Source organism: Rhinolophus sinicus, chromosome 17 (genome assembly GCF_057876585.1).
Source record: "Rhinolophus sinicus isolate RSI-liver-muscle chromosome 17, RSI-T2T, whole genome shotgun sequence".
NCBI classification, from domain to species: Eukaryota; Metazoa; Chordata; class Mammalia; order Chiroptera; family Rhinolophidae; genus Rhinolophus; species Rhinolophus sinicus.
In genome coordinates this window covers 205,215,223-205,236,225 of record NC_142517.1, presented here as the reverse complement: position 1 = coordinate 205,236,225, position 21,003 = coordinate 205,215,223, and the positions used below count along the sequence as shown (strand labels likewise).

The 21,003-nt window shown below is 43.1% G+C and overlaps 1 protein-coding gene across 1 annotated transcript in view; it reads left to right on the top strand.

Annotated features, from left to right (window-relative positions):
• The window catches only part of DNER (delta/notch like EGF repeat containing), a 274,382-nt gene that overhangs the window by 103,664 nt on the left and 149,715 nt on the right, over positions 1 to 21,003 (top strand). The window contains exons 2-4 of the mRNA XM_019737353.3: positions 6,886 to 7,188; positions 9,532 to 9,626; positions 11,829 to 11,995. Of these exons, the coding sequence (XP_019592912.2) occupies positions 6,886 to 7,188; positions 9,532 to 9,626; positions 11,829 to 11,995 (565 nt within the window). The remainder of the gene's footprint in view (positions 1 to 6,885; positions 7,189 to 9,531; positions 9,627 to 11,828; positions 11,996 to 21,003) is intronic.

Here is a 21,003-nt window from a genome sequence, read left to right as displayed (position 1 = left end):
TGGTGCATGCCAGCCCAGTAAGGGAGTTGGGTGGGGAGAAAAAAAATAGCAATACTTGCTATGGACATTATCATGGCCCCGTTCAAGCTTATCTTCTTTGAGGTCTACCCAGAGGAGCCCACGTACCTATCTCTTTCTTTTGTGAACCCCAAGTCAGTCGTGTCTGGATCAGGGATTGGCAAACTCAAGGCTTCCATAATAAATATTGAAATGGCTTTGTGGGCCGGATAGTCTCTGTGGCAACTGCTCAAGTGCTGATGTGATATAGTCAAAACATGCACAGATGGCCATGGCCGTGTCCCAGGAAAACTTTATTTATGGAAGCAGGCTGGTTTTGGCCCGTGGTTGTAGTTCGCCAACCAGAGTTTATACCGACAAACTCTGAATTTTTTGGTTTTGGACCAAGTGCGTCGAAATTATCTGGGGGGACTCGGAACGATACGGGTTTCTAGGCCTCACCCTCAGAGTTTTGATGAATAGTTTGGCACTGGGGAATCTGTATTTTTAAAAGTTCTTTAATTGATTCTGCCGCCCAGACACATTATTAAAACAATGGTCCATTCTGCTTTTAAAAAATTTGTATGCGTACTTATAAATAGACACATGAGATGGTGGTTTGTGTTGAAAAATAATACTAAAAATGGCGTGATTCTGTACACATCATTCTGTGCATTCCTTGTTTATGCTTTGCCCTTTTTATTGAGGTGTCTCTCTGTTAGTGACATTTAGCAATCTATACAAGGACTTAATCCTCTGCATATGTTGTACATTTTTCTTCCTCCATCATGTTGCTACCTTTTAGCTTCATTTATGGAGTCATGTGGAGTTTTGAAAACATTTTAATGGGGTGAAATGCATCAATCTGTTCCTTTAAGGAGTGATTTTGCTCCAGGGGCCACTGGTAACGTCTGCAGACATTTTTGGTTGTCACAACTGTCATCGTTGGATGGAGGGCTTCTGGCATCTGGTAAGTGGAGATGACGCATGCTGCTAAACCTCCTGCAATGCACAGGGCAGCCCCACAGCAGTGCAATATACAGATGATGTATTATAGAAATATAATACATCACCTGAAACCTATGTTTTTTACTAACCAATGTCACCCCAATACATTTAATAAAAATTAAAAACAACAACAAAAAACTACCCAGCCCAAAGAGTCAGTAGTGCTGAGGTTGAGAAATCCTGCTGTGAGGATTTGTTTTTGTTCCTTGCTTGATAAGGCACCTTCTTCTTCCTATGACACTAAGGTCTATATGACAATCTGTATTCAAGAGTTCCTGCTCAGAAAAATTCCTAAAACAATGGCCCATTCTATTGACTTGTTAATATCACACCACACAGATCCCCCAGTTATTTCTCTTCTGTGCCTGTATCGTACTCCTCACTGCTCTGTAAGAGCCACGAGTCCGCTGCGTCCCTTTGGTGACCTGCATGGCCTGGGTCACCTAATGGGCTCCATCTGGGGTTGCAGATGCTGCTCCTGGGCTGTGCGGGGTTCCCGTTCCCAGGCTGACTCACCCACTGAGCACAGGACAAACGAGGGGGTGGGGGTGACCTCAGGTTTGCACTGTGCCCCTCCGGACCCTCTGACAACAGTGTCACTGAGCACCGAGTGGTCGTCAGGAGCATCTGGAATCACAGAGCTGGAGGAGGCCTTGAGGAGTTCTACCCCAGCCCCCCACTTAATGTGCGAGGCGTGTGTGTCCAGAGCAGGCATGAGACAGGTCCAGAGCCTCTGAGCCACCTGGCAGATGAGGGCCCATGCCAGGACTGCAGTTACTCAGCTGGCCCCATTTTCCGTTGGAGAAGTCCTTTCTGCTGCCTTTGTTTTGTTGAGAGCGGCCGCTGTCATCTAAAACAGACTGGCTCTGCGACCTGCTTGTGACCTGCTCACTTCATACGCACAATTGTCAAACCCGTTCTCTCTCTCTCAGCGTTAGGGACTTAAACTCAATCAAACACATGATTGTAATAGCCTGCATGCATCTAAGCAGGGGATTAGTGGCCCATTAGGGCTGTTCAGGTCAGGTCCAAGTCAACGGGTCTTTTCCTTCTATTAGACTGTGAGCTCTTTGAGAGCTAGGAATGGACTTTATTTGCCTTCCTGACCCCTCTTCTGGGCACCCTACCTGGCGCTTCACAGGTGCTCCATAAATGGCACTTGAATTACTCACCAGCCGTATTGAGTTTTCTGTAACAGTGCGGGAGGGGTAGGAGCAAAGCCCAGAGCGTCTCTAAAGGAGCATGGAAGGATCGCCTGGGAGGGGGTTATGTCTCATGAAAGTGTCCATAGGCTATACTTCGAGGCAACGCTGCAAGCTTTGACTTCCTGTATCTCATGACCCTGTGAATGGGCCTCTTTCATACTTGTTTTCAGTTCGACCTTTCATCTTTCTGTCTGTATGTTGCAGAAGGCATTGGAGTGGCCAAAAATATGGGCAGCAGACAGTTCAAGGATGGAAATCAGGTCACAGCTAAAGTGTCACATGAGACACCTTTCTATCCCAAGTTCCTGGGGTGTCAGGCCTCTTCCCTGTGTCTGGCCTCCCTCTCAGCCGGTGCACACCCCCATAAATGCTCTTGATTGTAGTATAAATTATTTGACCCGGGTGAAAAGTTTAAAATGTGACAAGAACAGTTTTAGATTAGTTCTATGATGTGAAAAAGATGGGCTTAAATAGACAAATTAACCTTATGTGACAAATATATAGCATTTAATAAATGAGCTTGTTGGTTGACTGTAAGCAGAAAATCATCCCATGGGCTTTCTCTTTACTTCTTTTTAAAGGTGATATTACAAAGCCTTACTCATTTTTCCCCCATCATTAGAAACTAGAAGTTATAGCCAGGAAAATATCACCTGTTAAATTTTGGGTATCCCCAAAGTAAGGTCTATTAATTATGATGTTTTGCCTCATTATGCATTTTGACAGCTTGGTTATTTCCTGCTTAAAGTTCAAACTTAATGGGATTCAAGGGCAGTAGTGACCTCTACAACAGGACTTTTTTCTTATGAGATAAAATACAAATATAAACTTAAAAAAAAAAAAAAATCTAAGTTGTCTCCAGTCAGACAGGACTTACAATAAATATTTACAATTCCAGGATTCTGCTTAAAAATTAGTTATTGCATTTTATCTTATATTTGCTGTTATGTAATTGAAACTAATTTTTTTTTTTTAAATAAAACTAGTCTAACTAGTGTTATAGAATGGCAGGTAATTGTCATTGTTAGTGAAGCAATGAATAGAAAAGCCAAGGAAGTAGCATTACTATGACATGATTATTTTAAAGAAGGGATCAATGACCTCATAGTGCATTTAACTTTCTGCCTTGTACCCCAGTGCGTGCTTTGTATATAGCACCATCCATTCACTCAGCCATTGATTCAGTCAGCTCCCCTGTTCTAGAGCTGGAGGCACTTGAGTAAACAAACAGGTATAAAAAAAAGAAAAGAAATATGACCTCATAGGTATTACATTCCAGTGGGGGAAGATAGAAAATAAATGTAATGAATAACTTTTTCCCCCCACACAAGATATTAGACGGTGACATATGTTTTGTGGAAAAATGAAGCAGAGAAAGAGGGATTGACAGTGCCAAGCGGTGGAGACTTGGCACTGGTATAGGGTGCTCAGAGAAGTCCTCCTGAGCAGGTGACATTTGAACAAGGACTCAAAGGAGGCTTGGGGGTAAGAAGTGAGAGTGTTCCACATAGAGGCAATGGCCATGCAAAGGCCCTGAGGCAGGAGATGCCTGGAGGGATGGAGGAACAGTGAGGTCAGTGTGTCTGGAGCCAAGTGAGGGAGAGCAGGAGTGGGAGGTGATGCTAAAGCGATTTAGGGAAGGAGCAATCACACAGGGCTTAGTAAGGCTCTGTAAAGACTTTGGCTGAGTAAAATTCAGTATTTGCTTAACATTGCAAAGTCTCAGCCGTAAAAGTAGAATAATAAATGAACTTGCCTTAGAGGGTGGTCATAAGGAAGAGGTTAAGAAAGGTAAAGTGCTAAAGGTAGTGGAAGGTACCCAAAAGTACTGAGTGGATGAACGGCAGGGAGTACTAGTTTTGCCGTTGTTCTTAGTGCCTGTGTGGGGTTACTACATGGAAAGTCTACAAGGGCAGGCAGAGCATCTGTTTTGTTTATTTTTCCTTTTAGCATGTTATTCCCAGACCTGGTACAGTCTGAGAGGTCACAGAGTGAGGCCTCCATCAATACTCACTGAGTAGTATCGTGATACCTTTATTCTAAAAAAGCATTTGAGGTGGTCTTCATTGGCCTGTGTTTAACTCTTACTTATTTTCTGTTGCTCACAGAAGTATAACCTTTCCCTTTTGCCTTCTCCATAGGGATGTGTGTGTGTGTGTGTGTGTGTGTGTGTGTGTGATGGTAATAACTAGATAACAAAGTTGCAGTGTTGCGTTGTGCAAGGAACTCTCGGCTGAACGTCAGAAGGTGTGGCATGGTTGGGCCGTGATGGGTCACTCAACTCCTCTGCTCTCCCATTTCCCAACAGTGATGTGGGTTCAGAAAAATCCTTCTCAATTTCAGGGCTGTTGTGAGACACTATATGGCAATGTTCTTTGAAAACCCTAAATAACCACCACAGGGGGAGCCGTAGGTACCACTCCTTTCCTGTGTGAAGGCAGATAGGATACCTGTACTTTGAATTCTTTCTCTGGAGCAGGTGTTGGATTTACGCTGTACCTTGGTCTTCTCTGAGGCCTGGCTGTTGCCAGCAGTGGGCTGTGGGATGGGGCAGAAGCCCTGGGGCCTCTTTGGACTCAGCTGGGTGGCCTTTGCCTTAGTAACGTCATTCCCTAAACTGCACAGTGGAGGTTTGGATTTCCAGAATTAATTTTTATAATCTCTTCAATGTACTTAAATGATCTAAATGCATTTCTCTGTGTTTTAAGCACATGCTACATGTCTCAATCTGTGACTATGTCGATCTCAGACATTGCATTAAAAGTTGATTTCAGAAACATGGCTCATAGGGCCCCTTTATCCTCGCCAATTAAATCCTTCTTCCTTCCTGTCATATAATTCTTGAGGTGATACCCATTCCATGAAGCTTTCCTAAAAATAAAGCAGAAACGAGGTAACAGTATCATGACTAAAGGAGAAATTCACATCTCTACCTCATCACACATTGCTTTCCAAATAGCAATCAATCTATCTATCTTTATTTTGTCAGCACTTTTAAAAGGAAACCCTGCCATGTTTTCTGTGTTCCTCGCCGAGCTGGGAATAGAGCCGTGAACACAGTGGATAAAGTCCATGTGCTCACGGAACTCACATGTCTGTGGCAGAGAAAAAAAGGGATTATTTTAGCTTTTGTAGCGAGGGAAGACTTCTCCAAGGAGCTGACATTGGAGTAGAGAACTTAGTGAAATAAGTGAGATAACCATGCAACGTCTGGGAGGAAAGTATGCCAGGCAGCGAGCCCAGCAGATGCAAAAGCCTGGAGCTCGGAATGACCTTGGCTTGGTTCAGGGACAGTAAGGAAGAGGCCAGGGAGGAGACATGTGTGTGGGAAGAGAGGACATCAGGGGTAGGAAGGGGTCAGATCAGGGAGAGCTTCGTCTGCTATGGAAGGAGTTTGGATTTTACTTTGAGTTGCTAAACATTATAAATATTTTAAAATCATTTCCAATTTAAATATTGTTGGCAGATACCAATCCACCTCCTCTTATCTGAGATTCTGTGAAGGAATTGCCAAGTGATAGCCGAGACTTAACACTCTTTCTGGAGCTTCATTTTATTCGATTCAAAAACCCCTTCACAGTCCTGAGGAGGTTGGTTGGAAAGTGTTTGACGGGGATATTAGCGGAGCGAGTAGCCATTTTCCATGCAGAATTACTCGTATGTGTGTTTATGCGAACCATTTCAATAGGAGAAATCAGGGCTGCATTTCTCTGTAGTCTGTTCTTTCCTGAATTCTATTTTATGGTCAGCCCTGAGAAGCCAGGAGTACATTAAATAGAAGTCTAATTTTCTGTTATCCCAAAAGCAAATGATAATTGAATAAGCATTGAGAACACGCCAGAACCCTTGAGCTGTCTCCAGGGAAGCATTATTTTATTGTTTAATTTCACATTGTTTTGTAGCATGTCCCAGTAATAACAAATGGCAATTCAGAGGTCAGCAAAGGACGCAGAGATAGAAACACTCAGAACAGGAACACAATTTGAAGACCATGTAAGTGAATTTTTAGCTCCCATATCCAGCAAGGTCACATTTCTCTGTAATCACCTTCCAAAATAATGAGGTAGGAACGTTCACAAAATTCTGCTTAGTACACATTGCCACCGTGCTCTCTACTTGCTTGCAGTTGTCATGCGTACTCCTCATTTTGGAAGTCAGTAATGAGGTAACAATCACCTTAAAAAGCTTGGTTCCTCAGGTAGGAAATTGGGAGACTGAGGTAGAAGCATCTGTAGGAGAAAGAAACGAGGCAGTCATTTCTCATGAGGAAGGCTTGTGATAGTCCAGGATGTGCAAAAGGAGACTTTAATTTAGACCCCTCGTATTATTTGTCATGACATGCGGCTGCAAAATCAATGTTGGTATTTTCCTAATGAGCCTCAATTTTAATTATTTTCACCTTAGAAAATTCCTCTTGAAAGCGTGTTCCTGAAATCAACATAGTTTAGGGTTTTGGGGTTCGGGGAGGCCCTTCACTATGTATGTCCTGGCTGGACACCTGTTACCTGAGGAAAGTTTAATGTTGGGATGACTTTGGGACAAGCAGTGAAGACCTTGTATTTCACAGGAACAGCATTTCCTAGAGCAGCAGCTCTGAGACACCGAGCTAATTTCCCAGCGATGGCACCACTTGTCTTATGAGGGAATAATTGACCCATTTGTGGTCTCATTTCAGCTTGTTGCGGATCCTTGCACCAGCAACCCTTGTCACCATGGCAACTGCAGCAGCAGCGCCAGCAGCGATGGCTACCTCTGTATTTGCACTGAAGGCTACGAAGGTCCAAACTGTGAACAGGCACTTCCCAGTCTTCCAACCTCAGGCTGGACCGAGTCCATGGCACCCAGACAGCTCCAGCCTGTCCCCGCGACCCAGGAGCCTGACGTCATCCTGCCCCACTCTCAGGCAACCGTGACCCTGCCCACGTGGCAGCCGAAAACAGGGCAGAAAGTTGTAGAAATGAAATGGGATCAAGTGGAGGTGAGAATGTGTTGTTGCATATATTTTTATGTGCGGAACTAACGAGGTTAAAATAATGCCAGGGGTTCTAATGTCAGCAGTAAAAACCGGAAAACCTTTAAGTTACCTATTGAACAAAACAACCTTATTCCCATCCGTACTTGTTTGATAACTCTCTTAGTTACACAAATGGGACGTTTGGATTATGATTGTCTCGTGAGCATAAAGAGAGTAATCAAGAAAAGGAACGAAATTCTTTTCTGGAACGATATCCACATACATTTCTGTATGTAATCTTAGATTTGGGGGCAGACAGCTCAAAGAAGAGTCGTATAAATGGACACATCACACACCCGCCATTGTTGACCTACTTTTCCTTCATGGAATCGTATGCTCAACTTTTTGTTTGTTTGTTATGGTTTAGGTTTTATTTATGGTAACTTGAAGCACTTCAGTGGGATTTAGGGAAAACAAAGCTTTCCTTGATTTTTAAAATATTTTGAGAATGCACTTGAGAACGAAATTTGCAAATTTTATTTATTTTGGCAATAGCAAATTCTATTTATTGAATCTTGTCCAGTCTGAGTTTGGCTTATTGTATGTTCAGGCTCATCAGAAGTCTCATTGTATAAAATATAAAAATTTCAGCACACCCCTAAAAGTTGACGTAAAATATCAATTTTCTAGCTGGAAGAATTTGGGAACAAATCCAGATCATGAATTTGAGGTGGCATTGATAGACTGTAATCCCATTCCATATTTTATACTTTACATGACGTCCACATAGACCTGGGGTTGTATGTCATTACAGGCTTTGTAGCCTAAATGAAAAAACACACACAGATCTTTGTGTAGCGCTTTTTGAGTGAAGGAATGTGTCTAGAAATTTCCCTTATTATAAAAAGAGGTAAGACAGCATGTCTTCTTTGATTTTCTTGGGTAATTCTAACGAGTTGACCCACTTTTGTTTTTCCATTGCCACACGATTTATAAAGGCCACCTTCAGACTACAGGACAGTGTTCTCAGCCTCCCTAAGAAACGGTGGACTTGTTCTGATTTCAGACTTTTAATAAAGCCTTTGAAGTTACGGTTTTTAATACCTCTTTGCTGAGGGACTCACTTCTTGAATGTGAACTAGATTTGGTTCCACGTTTATCAAGGAAGTATCCTTATAGAAAATTTCTCCTTAATCAACCATTTCAATGTCTTTATTTAAAGACGTGCTATCCTACAGCTGGTAAGTATGAAAAAGAAACGCCTCATCTTCCCTTCCTGCTGTTATTTCTTAGGCGGTTCAAGAAGCAGGTTAGAGGCAGCAGAGGAAGAAGACACGTGAATGTGTTTGGGCTTCCCCATTTCATGAAGTAATGATGCTTCAGAATCATGAAGCATTTGGAGCCTTAGGGGACTAAAGTTTATGGGACAGTTGTCTGTTACACAGATTGAGCAAAGTTTTGTAGTTTAAGGTCTTGGACGCACATCTTTGAAAGTCCACGGTGGGGTTTCCCTGCAGCATTTGACTATCAGGTGTCAGGTGTGGGATGAAAGTGCTGAGGATTTCTGTTTCATTATCAGTCAACTTCATGATGAGGGATACCTTTAGTACCCTCTGATTTTGACTTTCATGGGTGAGGGCAGTGATCACGACATGAGGAGTAAATGAATAAACTGGTCAGGAGTGCCTGACGCAGCCCAAATGTTGGCGATACGCTTCCCGAGGAGCACAGTTTTGTTTCCCTCTCGAGCTCCTCTTGTTTTGTACACATCAGTAGACTACTTTGGGGAACAGATCACTTACAAAAATGAAGGTGTAGTCCACAGTGAAAGAAAAGGGCGGCTTCCCAGGTATCTGGCCTTCACATGTGCTCTGGAGAGCCACCTGTGTACACAGCAGGGCCACCATACCAGATACCTCTTGCCTGTTACTTATTTAAAGGCTCATGCTCCTCGTCATTAAGGATTTCACCCACCGTGTGTGCGAGCTCGGCCTTAAAGGCCAGCTCCGTGTGCTCTGAGCACGCAGTCCCTTATTCCCCCAGATGGAGCAGGGAGAAGAGGTGACTCTTACGTGAAAGAGGGGCCCCTGCTCTCGGCCCTACGAGATCCTATTATCAGGTTTTTGCAATCCTATTACTTTTTCCTGCTCCCAGGAAAGCTTTTGTATTTTAGAAACTTGAATGGTGAAGCTTTCATTTTCTCTTTGGCGTTGGTAAGATTTCACTTGTCCTCTTTCTGTCCCCACCCTGGCAGCATCGAAAGGGACCGAGGGGATGTAGCCCCCAGGGAATTATTTTGCTTTATAATGTTATCTTATAGTGTGATCAGCCCCAGTCACTTGTGTTTTAAAATTTTTCTTTTTCCAGGTGATTCCAGATATCGCCTGTGGGAACGCCAGTTCTAACAGCTCTGCGGGTGGCCGCCTGGTATCCTTTGAGGTGCCACAAAACACCGCAGTCAAGTAAGAAAATTCTCCATTAACAACTGTGAAGATTTATACTGTGACTGGGTGCTGGGCCGTGTCTGTCCACGTAACTGGTCTATAACGGGTCCCTCCAGTGAGAAACACGAATGGGGTTCATGTGTAGACGTGGCCAATGTCACTCAAACCCTTGAGGATGCTATTTCAGAGGAGGACATTATAATGGGATCCAGTCAGGCTGGAGATGTGGAATTGTGGAATTGGATGGGCACAGTCAGGTGTAGCATAAGAAACTCTGGAGCCTTAGATGAGATCCAGACCTTTCACTTCCCAAATGACTTTTGCTTCCAAAACTCTCTGGCCTCTTATGATTTTAATGGCCCACTAGTTAAATTCTTACGCATTAATTTACCCCAAAGTTAAAATGGAAACATAACAATTTTCTCTTTAAAAACAAGCAGCTGAGAAGAGAGTGTTTGGTTTTAAAGTTAAGCTCTTTTGCATCACATACTGTCCATTGTCACTGGTGGGGACAGGGACCCGGCAGGGGAAGCCGTGCTGGCTGAGCACTCGCTGTGCGCCCGGCACTGTGCTTGCTGGGGAGAAGGTGGGGCCAGCATGAGGCCACCCTCCCGGTCCTGTCTGAGCACTCCCACTGCCTGCCCTTCTCTGTCTCTATTAACTGCTGTCCCCTACCTCTACGCCCTGTGCAATCAAATGGACATTTGTTGTCTGGTCTTCAGGGATTTTGGAAGACCGAAGGACCCGTGGCCCTGGTTAAGCAGTGAGCTGCATGGGCTCCCTTTTAAGGGGACAGTGGGCGTTACAGACCTCTTCCATCCGTCCTGGGTCATTTTTGCCCACCTTGCCTTCTAAGCTATGGAGCCCCTAAAAATGTTTGGAAGAGGGACTTTGTTATACTTCCCCTGCATTCCCTCGCCCCAGCCTTGACTCACTCTGGTGGGGGAAGGAATGGGGAAGGAATGGCGAAGAGCCAGGATGAACAATGAACTCTGGGCTCAGGGAAGGAGTCCCTGGAGCCAGAAAGGTGTTGCGTGTGTGGCAGCTTCGCGTTCTACCAGTAGGGGGACCCCACTCCTAAGTGTTTCGTTGCTCACAATACGGACGAAACCGCCTCTGTTGGGAGCGGGGTTTAGGGAAATGAGGTTCATTAGTTTCCGTTACGTTTATGATACCATCTCCCAGCCATTTCTTGTCTAGGTCTTATTATCTTACTTTCATAAGCCTTTCCGAATAGTTCTGATCTTCTCTCCCTTTCAATGCTTCAATGCTTGTTGTCTTGTCCCCCCACCCCCACCCCGCTCCCCACCCCACTCTCAACAAACCTGAAATTCTCCAAGACCCTCTTAAGCTGCAGAGCTGGGCAGAAATAGCAGAGTCTGACACAGGCAGAGTAAGGTGGGAGTGCGGAATGATCTCCTGTCGCCCTGAACTTACCTGTGAGGGTTCCTAGCCCCTTAGACTTGGATTTAGTCACGAAGTCAATCATGTATCAGCCCTTTACTCCGCACCCTGCTGCAAGCCAGGAGCTCTGTGCTGGGGGCAGCTCCGGGCACCAATGCAAACATGTCGTTGAAGAAGGCCCGTTTCTCATGGGCAGGAGGAGGCAAAGGCTGGGAGCGGGGCCAGAACCTGTTGGGGAAGTGACAGTAGCTCCCTGGGGCTCAAGGTTGGAGGTGCCAGATTTGAGTCCCAGCGGGGAACTGAGGCTGAGGGTGATTAGTCTCCTATAGTGCTCTCATTCTTGGATTTTATCCTGAAAACAAGAATAAGTCAGGGGAGGCCTGAAGCATGGGAGGTGGCACACTTTCGCTTAAGTGGCTATTTCGGGATGGATTACACAATTATAATAAATTCAAGCAGGACTCTATATTATATGGAGATGGAAAGAGTTGTCTCTAAAGGAACTCAGTATACCTTTTTATTATAAATAAATTTTTATTATTGATTAGAATTGTCACCCAAAGATGAATGATCTATTAGTGATTTGGAGGTCTGTGTTTGACCGAGTGAGAGACAGACGTTTCTAATACAGGTGGTAAATGGCAGCCATGAGTGTGCACAAAGCGGGTGCTTGTTTGTACGACTGTTGTTGCATCAGTGCCCTTATACCGTTGTGGATGTACACACTGTCTTTATGTTTAGTTTTAATTTGAAGGACTGATTCTAAGACGCATTTTTCTGAATGGGCCTTTCCCTTTACACTGTTCCTGTTTTCAGAATTCGGCAAGACGCCACAGCTTTGCTGATTTTGCTATGGAAGGTCACGGCCACAGGATTTCAGCAGTGCTCCCTCATAGATGGACGGAGCGTGACCCTCCTGCAGGCTCCTGGGGGTCTCGTGCTCCTGGAGGAGATGCTTGCCTTGGGGCACAATCACTTCATCGGTGAGTTATGCAAATCATCTACCCAACACCGCATCCGGCTCTACCTGACCTTGGTTTGGTGTTTACAGACAATGTGTAAGAGATTTTGCCAGGATAATCTGAATTCTGGCCATCAACACTATTTCCTCTGTTTTTAGTGAGGTTTTGCTTATAATCAAAATTGGTTTCTAAGGTCGTATTTGCAGTGTGGCTCAAAGTGGAAAAAGCATGGGCTCTCATTCCCCGAGACTGTACCCCAGCCCTGGCCAAAGTGTCATAGGTGTGTGATCGGTGTCACTTCATGCTCTTCATCTCAGGTTAATTTCCAACTCTTTGGTCCGCCGCTTTCTCCAAGACTTGTGGGCAACTCAAGGCACTGAGTATTGGTCCCTTAGAAAAACCTATATTCCCACTTGCTTTTGGCCCGACCTGGGCACAGCAGCTCAGCAAGCTATTTACCACTTCTGCACCTCAGAAGTGACTCTGAAATCACAACTGTCTTTGTGACCCCTCTTCCCCACACACCCCTCCTCTGTGGGTCACTTCTGACTTCTTACTCTTTCTCGAACGAACTTGGTTAAATCTGTAATTAAACCTTCTCTAAACTATCCCATGTCCAATTAGCTGTTTTCAGATTCTTCTGCCCTGGAGGAGAAATGCCCTTCACAAAGCATGACCCTTCACCCCGTCTCCTGATACTCTCAAGGGCTACCCCAGAAGACAGTCCCTTAGTTTAGCATTCCAACCCGCATCCTGCTGGTTGTCTACACCAGCTTAGAGTGCCTTTGGGGCTGCGAGTTGTAACTCTAGCCCTTAGCCTGCCGATATCAAAGCTATTGTATTAGAGCTTGTTTCTTCGTGCAGCCTCAACTCAAAGACACAAACTCAAGTTTAAACTCTGCCCATCCCAGTCCAGTGACCCAAGCAGCCCCTGCATCCTGCTGTTAACACCTTCTCCTGTCCAGTCATATATTCCAACAGTCCTCACCTGAAGACGGGGTGGGGAGGTGAGTGACAGCACCTGTCTCTCAGGGTGTTGGGAGGGTTTAATGAAAATAGATATGAAAGTATAAATTACAAGCGTTAGGGATGGTACTCGGTCACTTTATTTTTTTCTGATGTACACTAAATATTTTAAATTAAATGGAAAATATACATTAAGATAGTCTCTAAAACATGTGTTTGATGCAAATATCATAATGAAGATAAAGTGATAAAGTGAAATACTCAGCTCTGTGTAACTTATGTAGCGTTTTATACTTGACTGAACCTCCTCTGATGAGAAGGTCATTTCCTGATCTTTGGAAAATCTAACTGGGGGAAGCAGAGATTTTATTGGGTGGAGAGAAGGTAAAGAGAAATCATCTTGCAGAACGGACGTGCTGGAAAAGGAAGGGATGGTATTTAACTCCAAATCAGTTTTTGACTATTAAGCTGGTACTAGATTACTAGTTAGAAATTGTGTGATGAAGCATTGTCAAGAGACAGATCTAAATTTTACTCCCCAGTGCATTCCAAGTAACTATTATTTATGTCCCTATCTGTTGTAACAATTTTATCTAAAAGGAAATTGTTTGCATATTTTGATAAATAGTTTCAATTTTATTTTATATTGATCTTTAAAGTTTTTCTTTTTAGTCAATTAGCCTGCCCTTCTATGAGACATGGAGCTAACATTTCCAGAAAATGTATGAACTATTACTACTCTTTAAAATGTCATTTTTACTAGGAGATAGTCGTTTGAAATCCTAGCTTAAATTTTATACAACTTTTGCTTATAAGATAATTAGACTGATATTGAAGGTAGGGGTGGAGATTAGTAGAGAAGGATTTTCCAGCGTTAACATACATGTATTTTTTTGAGATACAAGGAATTTTATGAACGCCAACAGAATTTGAGCTCATTTGCTAACAAAAAATTTCACGGAAAAATTTATCTTTGTTTGAAATGTACTATTTATTGGAGGAATGATTTAAAAAATTTAGATGGATATATTAACTAAATTGAGGAATTCTTTCTCAAAAAATTATCCTTTAAGATTATGATGAGGAGACAATGATTTTGAGTAACACTCTTTATTTCTCTAAGCCATTGTTTTCCATTTTGAAAATTTGTAATCTGGTATCTTTTAAAATTTCCTAACTAGAGCTTCCTAAGTGTTTTATGTGCCATTGTAATGGAGCTCATGATCTTTCAGTGTTATTCTCTTTAAAGACAATCTTGAACAAGCGCCTTCTGGGAAAGAATGGCCAGGTTTTCTCACAAGGACAAACTGGCTCCACCTACACACTGCCATCTACTATTTTTTACACACTCTTTTTATCTTAAAGAAATAAGATTGGTCTTTTGTGATTATTGTGGAAGCCTTATGCTTACTGCATTGACACGTTTAATGCTCTTTCTTTTTGTTTGTTCTTTTAAAAAAGCAGCTCTTAAAAAAATGCATTTATTGCGATAGTGGGCTCTGTAGCCATGAATCCATTTCAGTGAAGAACCAAATGACTATTTTGAAGAGGACGATGGCATTCATTTTACCGATGAACCAATTGAAGCAAGTGTAGGAGGGAGAAAACTTCCATGCTAAAGGGACAGTGAAGTTCCAGAATTGTGCTGCTGTGCGTAGTTACCACTGCTACCTTTTTAGAAAGAAATGTGAATTCACTTCCAGGAACTGGCTGTTTCCTCTCTTCCCCTTCCTGTCAATCGATTTCAGGTGCATAACTGAGGAGCAAAGTGTTTTAATATTTCTATGCAACAGAGCAGAGGAGTCCCTTCTGTGTCTCTGAGGGACAAACATGGTTGCTGTCACCCAGCTTTGCACACTTATTCCTTTTTTAAAGTTTATTGCCGAGAGCCCAACGTTAATGTTCGACGCATTCCAGGTGGTGATTAATGTACTTGAATTTAACCCATTTCAGTGCCACTACTTTTAGTTTTTGTCGTTTTCTTTCATTACTACTGCCTTATGAATACTGATATGATTTCATAGAAAGACAGAGATGAAAGAACATTTTACGAAATATGAAGCTCTTTTTCTTGCTGTGCCTCAGTGCGTCAACCGCTTTCCCTCTGGGTTGTCACCGACGTTCAATTCTTCTGCCCTCCGCTTAATTATCGCTCCTGTTTTCCCCAAATACGTCTCTTCCAAATATGTTATTTGCTTTATGCAGTGTTTTGGGGTAAATAACGAAGTTAACCTTCGTTTAGCATTGTCTGTCCATGGGAGGCATTGTAGGTGCTCGTTAGCTCCGCAGTGACTCCTTGGCCAATAGTTCCTGGTTTCAAATAGGAAAGATTCATAGCTCCCGTTGCCTTCCCATGAAACACAGCTGCGGCCTGCCTGTCTTACATAAGGTAATTTTGTTTTGTATTTTGTTCACTTGGGGTTGCTTGGAGACATTGCTGTCAGGGGTGAGGGACAGCCCAGCCCTCCGGTGTGTGGCCTCTGTGTCGAAAGCTGTTGGAGGTCACCATTTCCTTAGGGGGAAAGCCCTGCTGGACCCCTTCTCTAGGTTTCATTTCCTCTTGTCACCTGTCCTTGCTTCTACTGGGTGGACCTCTGTTACCTACCCAGTACCTGTGCCATCCCTACCTGGACCCCCACCCCATCCTTCCCATACCTCTGACCCCCAAATCTATTCCTCATTTAAACTCTCCTCATTGGGAGTGGTTTAGGAGAAAAATGGCCAGTCAAAGATTCTTATCTGCATGGATTCTCAAATCTCCTTAAACCCTTGTCAATCCTTACAAACACACAGACGACCCTGGACTCTTCTCATGGTTAGTTCTCCTTTTGGTCGGGGGGCGCATGTCTTCTTCCTTGCTTCCTGTCTACCTACTTGCTCAGAGAAAACCCACCTTTCCTTTCACACTTTGCTCGTTTAGGGTCCGTATTTGTTGCTACCCCAGTCTGGTATTTCATTTCTTTCCTCTTTGAAATTATTTTCGGTGTGATCCAGCTTGTTTCTCTCTCCATTCTTTCTTTCCCGTTGTCTGGCAGCTCATAATTTGCCTTGTTTCTCTTTCTTCATTCTAGTCTCCTGCCCACAACCCACTATTTTTTTCTATCACTTTCATGACACTTGCATCATTCTTTCTTACAGTTTTTAGTACATTTTTTAAATGTTTAACGTAGTCATAAAAATAAGTGCAGTTGTACGTTTACTCCAGACCAGGCGTGTTTCATTTATGACCTACCGAAAAGCTGCTCTTAATATCTTAGATCCACTTTAGCTTGACAAAGAGTGACTTTGCAACCTGCAGCCCATGGGAATGCCCTCTAGGAGCTGGGTGGTGTGTTCTGGATCACAGTTGCGAAATCAGCCACAGAACTCTGGAAATCAGTGACTTCCAGGTCTTGGTATCTGATGTCTTAACTGGATTAGAAACATCCCCAGTTTGTGCCTAACGCGTTGGTGTCTCCTGGGAACTGTAGAATGTCTTAAGTTTCCTTGACTATAAGTTTCCAATTGAAAAAGATACTTGTCATGCAAAAGGATTTGTAAAGCAGTGCATTCTCTTTGTTTTCTTTTCTTGAGAAATAAGGCGGAATAACGTGGTACTTTAGCAGGTGCGGTGGAGGTGACGACTTTTCTTTTCCCTGAAAATAAGACCTAGCCGGACCATCAGCTCTAATGCGTCTTTTGCAGCAAAAATTAATATAAGATGCAGTCTTATTTTACTATAATATAAGACCGGGTCTTATATAACATAAAATAAGACCGGATCTTATATTAATTTTTGCTGCAAAAGGTGCATTAGAGCTGATGGTCCGGCTAGGTCTTATTTTCAGGAAAACAGGGTAGTAAGACCGAGCTAGTGCAATGGACCTTCCTGGCCCCAGGGGTTTAGATCTTTATGGACTCACCTGACGCATTTATCCTCACTGGCATCGTGATGCTTCCTTGGATATGCAGTCTTTTGTAGTCGCACAGATTATACTGACTTGTTTTAAAAACAACAAAAACCAGAGTTGTCAATATGCAACCAACTGATGCTGTTACTCTTAGGCAAAAGATCTTAATCTGGGTTCAATTGGCCCCTGGTTTTGTGGCAGTTATGGGGGGGTCAAAGGTCACCTCACAGATCCTATGGATCTCCTGAAAATGCACTGCAAAGTCTTATGTGTTTGTGCATCCTTCTTAGAAGAGGGTCAAAAGTTCATTGGATTCTCAAAGACATCTGAGTCCCTAAAAATGTAAGAACCATCACGGTAAGCTATGTATGTGATTATGAGAATAAGTATGTTTTTCAACATTTTCTACTCATCCAATGATGTTTTCTTTAACGGAGTTACCTGTGTCCCAAGTCCCCACATCAAGGAGCTTAACCTACTTTTATTTACTTACATTATTAAGCAGCAGGGCTGTGGGAAATACACAGTTCTGTGTTCGTTTAGAACATACATGTTGCATGCCTCTTATTTCCCAGGCACTGTGCCAGCCTGGACACGCACAGAGGATTTAGCTGTGGTCTCTGAGTCAGTGGGGCCACAGGGAGAGGCGAGTGCTATGGATAAGGCACATGCAAAAGTGGCCACAGGATTCAGGAGAAGGAGCAGCCACCTCTGCGGGGGAAGGTAGGACAGGTAAACTATTCTCCAGGGATGGACAAAGGGCAGTGAATGACATTTCCATGGCACAGGAGTCTGTCATTGACATAATTTCATGTTAGTGCTAGGAATTGACTAATGGCCATCACAACTGGAAATAGAATTTAACTTCAACAAGCACACAGCAGAACCTTTGAAAATCCCATCCATTCCTCTTAACTGCCTCGCATCTTGGGGATGAACAAATTTATACAAGTTAGGTGCTCAAGGTGTGAATTTTATTTCCTGGGGTCTCTGTTTATCCTCAACAAGCAAAGGAGGGAACCTTCTCGACTTTGATGTGAATTTTCAGGGAGTCCTCTGGAATCCCTTAATAAAGCTCTAATGTCTTAATTGTGAATTGTATCTCTCTCCTCCCTTCTGGATAAACTTCCTATAAAAGACTTGTCCCTTAAATGTAAGTTTCAAAAGTAATTTAGCTGGAGTTGGGGTGTCTCATCCTCTAAATTTGATGGAGAGAGCGAGTTGGGGGAAGATACTCCCTGAAGGACGATGCTAACTGGGGTGGGGTGGTGGGCAGTATTCAAAGGGGGAAAGTTCCAATAGAAGAGGAGGGATAGGAGATTTTTTTAAAAAAACATCATTTTGTCTGGAGAGCTCCCCAAAGCAATACATAGTGGCCAATATTAATTTTGTTGCATGTGGCTATTTTAGCAGTTTAGGCATCAGGTCTCAAGATGGGTCTGACTGTATCTCAGCCCTTTCTCAATGACTTCTTTTGCTGCTTGCTTGAGAGTTAAAAGACCTAGGAGATAAATAGGCCAGACACTGCCCCTCCTCCATGTGGAGCAGCTGGGATCTGGGTCCGTGGGGAAGACTGAGGGTGCCAGGAAAGGGGTGTGGAGAGAAAAGGGCCAGGTACAGACCACTGACATGTCAGAAGAAAGGATCCCATGTGGAGTAAAAGACACTCAGTGTATGTTTTCCTCTGACTTGTCGGAAAAGGCCACCAGGAGCTGCAGAACCAAATCAGCAATTCAACTGTTGCAGCTGTGAAGATCTGATGGCCTCTTATCTTTCTCTTACACGTTCTTTTGGTTACATTTTACCTGGCTCTGATGTCCATTTTCATTTGTGTTTCACTTTTTAATGGTATATGTGTTTTGTGAGCCCCTCAAGTCTTATGGAATAATTTAGGATATAAAGAAATAAGATATTGATTGGGGCACTTAAAATTTCAGAATATTCTTTGCTATCCCTTGATAATGTCTTCATTGATTGTGATATATTTAGGTCCATTAGTATAAGGATGGGTATTTGCATCCGAGCTCTGACCCAGTAAAGCAGGATTGGTTCTTTGAAATATTTTAACTCATCTTTCCCGTATGCAGGTTGCTGCCAGACTATGTTCGTGAAATCACGCCATTCATTCTCAGTGTCAGACCCTGCTGAGTTGCAGAGAAGCTTTCAGTCTCCAGATCATTCTCCAACAAACCTGCACTATTTTATTAGCGCCTGTTGGTGGAGGTGGATTGAGTAAACATCTTACCAACCACCTTACATCTGGGCTTGGGAGGTCTCCGGCCCCTTGGCTGGCTATACATTTATCTGGAATCTTCTTCCCCTCTAAGCCCACAGGAACGGAGCTTCTGCCAGCTTCCTGAAGGGAGACCTAATTTCTTGCAAACATCAGGTCCCCCCTTCCAAACTGTTACCCTGTCTGGCTGCTGTGCCCCTTTCTCCGTGGTCTGGATCCTGTCATCATGACACTTGCAGCCGTCCTGCCTCAGCCCAGGCCCAATGCGTACATGCTGATAGCATCCTGGAGTGGGCTGTGTTTTCCCCACCTCTGAACCTTGTGGTTTGGATGGCTGGTCACCCTTTCCAGACGTTCATCTAACCCCAAACCTGCAGGTTTCCTGCTTGTTCTTCTTTATGTACAGCTGGCATCATTTTTTCCCAACTCTGTCTCCTTCCCCCTCTTCCAACTCTTTTATAAAATCTTTGCTTTGCCAGCTGTTTAAATCACACTTTTTCCTCTGATAATTGTATCTACAGCCAGTATCACACCACTTAGCATCTGAATGTTCCCTCTCCTTTTTTTGGTTTGATGATTTTATGTCTTTAATTAGACTGTAAAATTCTAGAGAAGGTACTGTATCATAACTCCTTGTACCGTGATGGCCACCTGAGTGATTAAATTTTGTTCATATACAGTTATTTTGCTCAGTAAATGCCATGTGAAAAAAATTGCCAGCTGCAAATGTCAATCTTTAGAATTCTTTGTAGATTTTCACATCCCTCTGTGACATTTAAACTTCTTTCGCCCCTTCTGTTACATTAAAATTATTTTAGGGGATCAAATGCAAAAAGAAAAAAAGAAAACAAGAAAAAGAAAGAAACTTTTCATCATTCTTTTGGGAATGCTGCATTTTGCATTTTGTCCTTTAAGATAGCTTACTCGGGGGCCAGGGGTAAAATAGTCAAAGAAAGTTTGGAAGGGCTACCAACTATAGTAACAGTAACATCTTTTGCTAAAAGCTTAAAATTTAACAAGGAAAATGCAAATATTTCACCTTTTCATGGCCAACTTAAAACCACAGTTGAATATGGTCTATTGAACTTCCTGCAACAGAGGGAAGGAAACCTTGGAAATGTTAAAAAAAAAAAATAGTTGGATGAGAACAAAAGCAGAAGTATAGACTGTCCTGAGCAGCATAATTTACATAACGTCCTTATAGCTCACATTGTCCTAGTTGGAAGACTTCTATTAAATTTTACTTAAACTGAAACTACATTTCTATATTGTTAGCAAACAGGATTTTTCTTTTTGATTGTTTTTATTATTGGTATTGTATATTAGGATCTTCTTTTAAATTAGTTGGCCTTGAACCTCAATGCCTTGCTCCTATCTTCCTAAATATTGTCATGGTCAGCATCATTTGTTTATTGGTACCCACTGATGGCGCTGATAAACTAAGCCGTGATGAGAAAGACACATTCCATTATGGACATGCACGGTCCCTATCGTTGACAGTCTAAGGTTCACTGGGCCCCACTGAGTGTTGGTTGTCCAGGCTGTGGTGGAATTAGGGCAAGTGAGCAAAGATGAATGAGACCTTTCTCCTCCCCTTCAAGACAGTGCCTGGGATCGGGCTTTGTAGAAAGGCAGGTTGCTGGTCTACCACAGACCTGATTGCTCCACACAGACTCTTTTACAAGCTCCTCGGGTCATTCTTTCACTCACCATAATCTGTGCAAATCGTAGGAACTAATCAATAGTGTTAGAAGCAGAGGACACCTGGATGATAGAGTAAAGCCACCCCTAGTGCCTGCATGCAAGCCAACTGTAAGTTACTAAGGTGCTTCTGGAGATTTCCAGCACCAGTTTCAGAATTTAAGAACAAAGGTGGCAGGTAATTCTTCTATAATTCGTGTCTCATGTATTAGGTGGAAGGGTTTGCTTGGTTTTGAGAA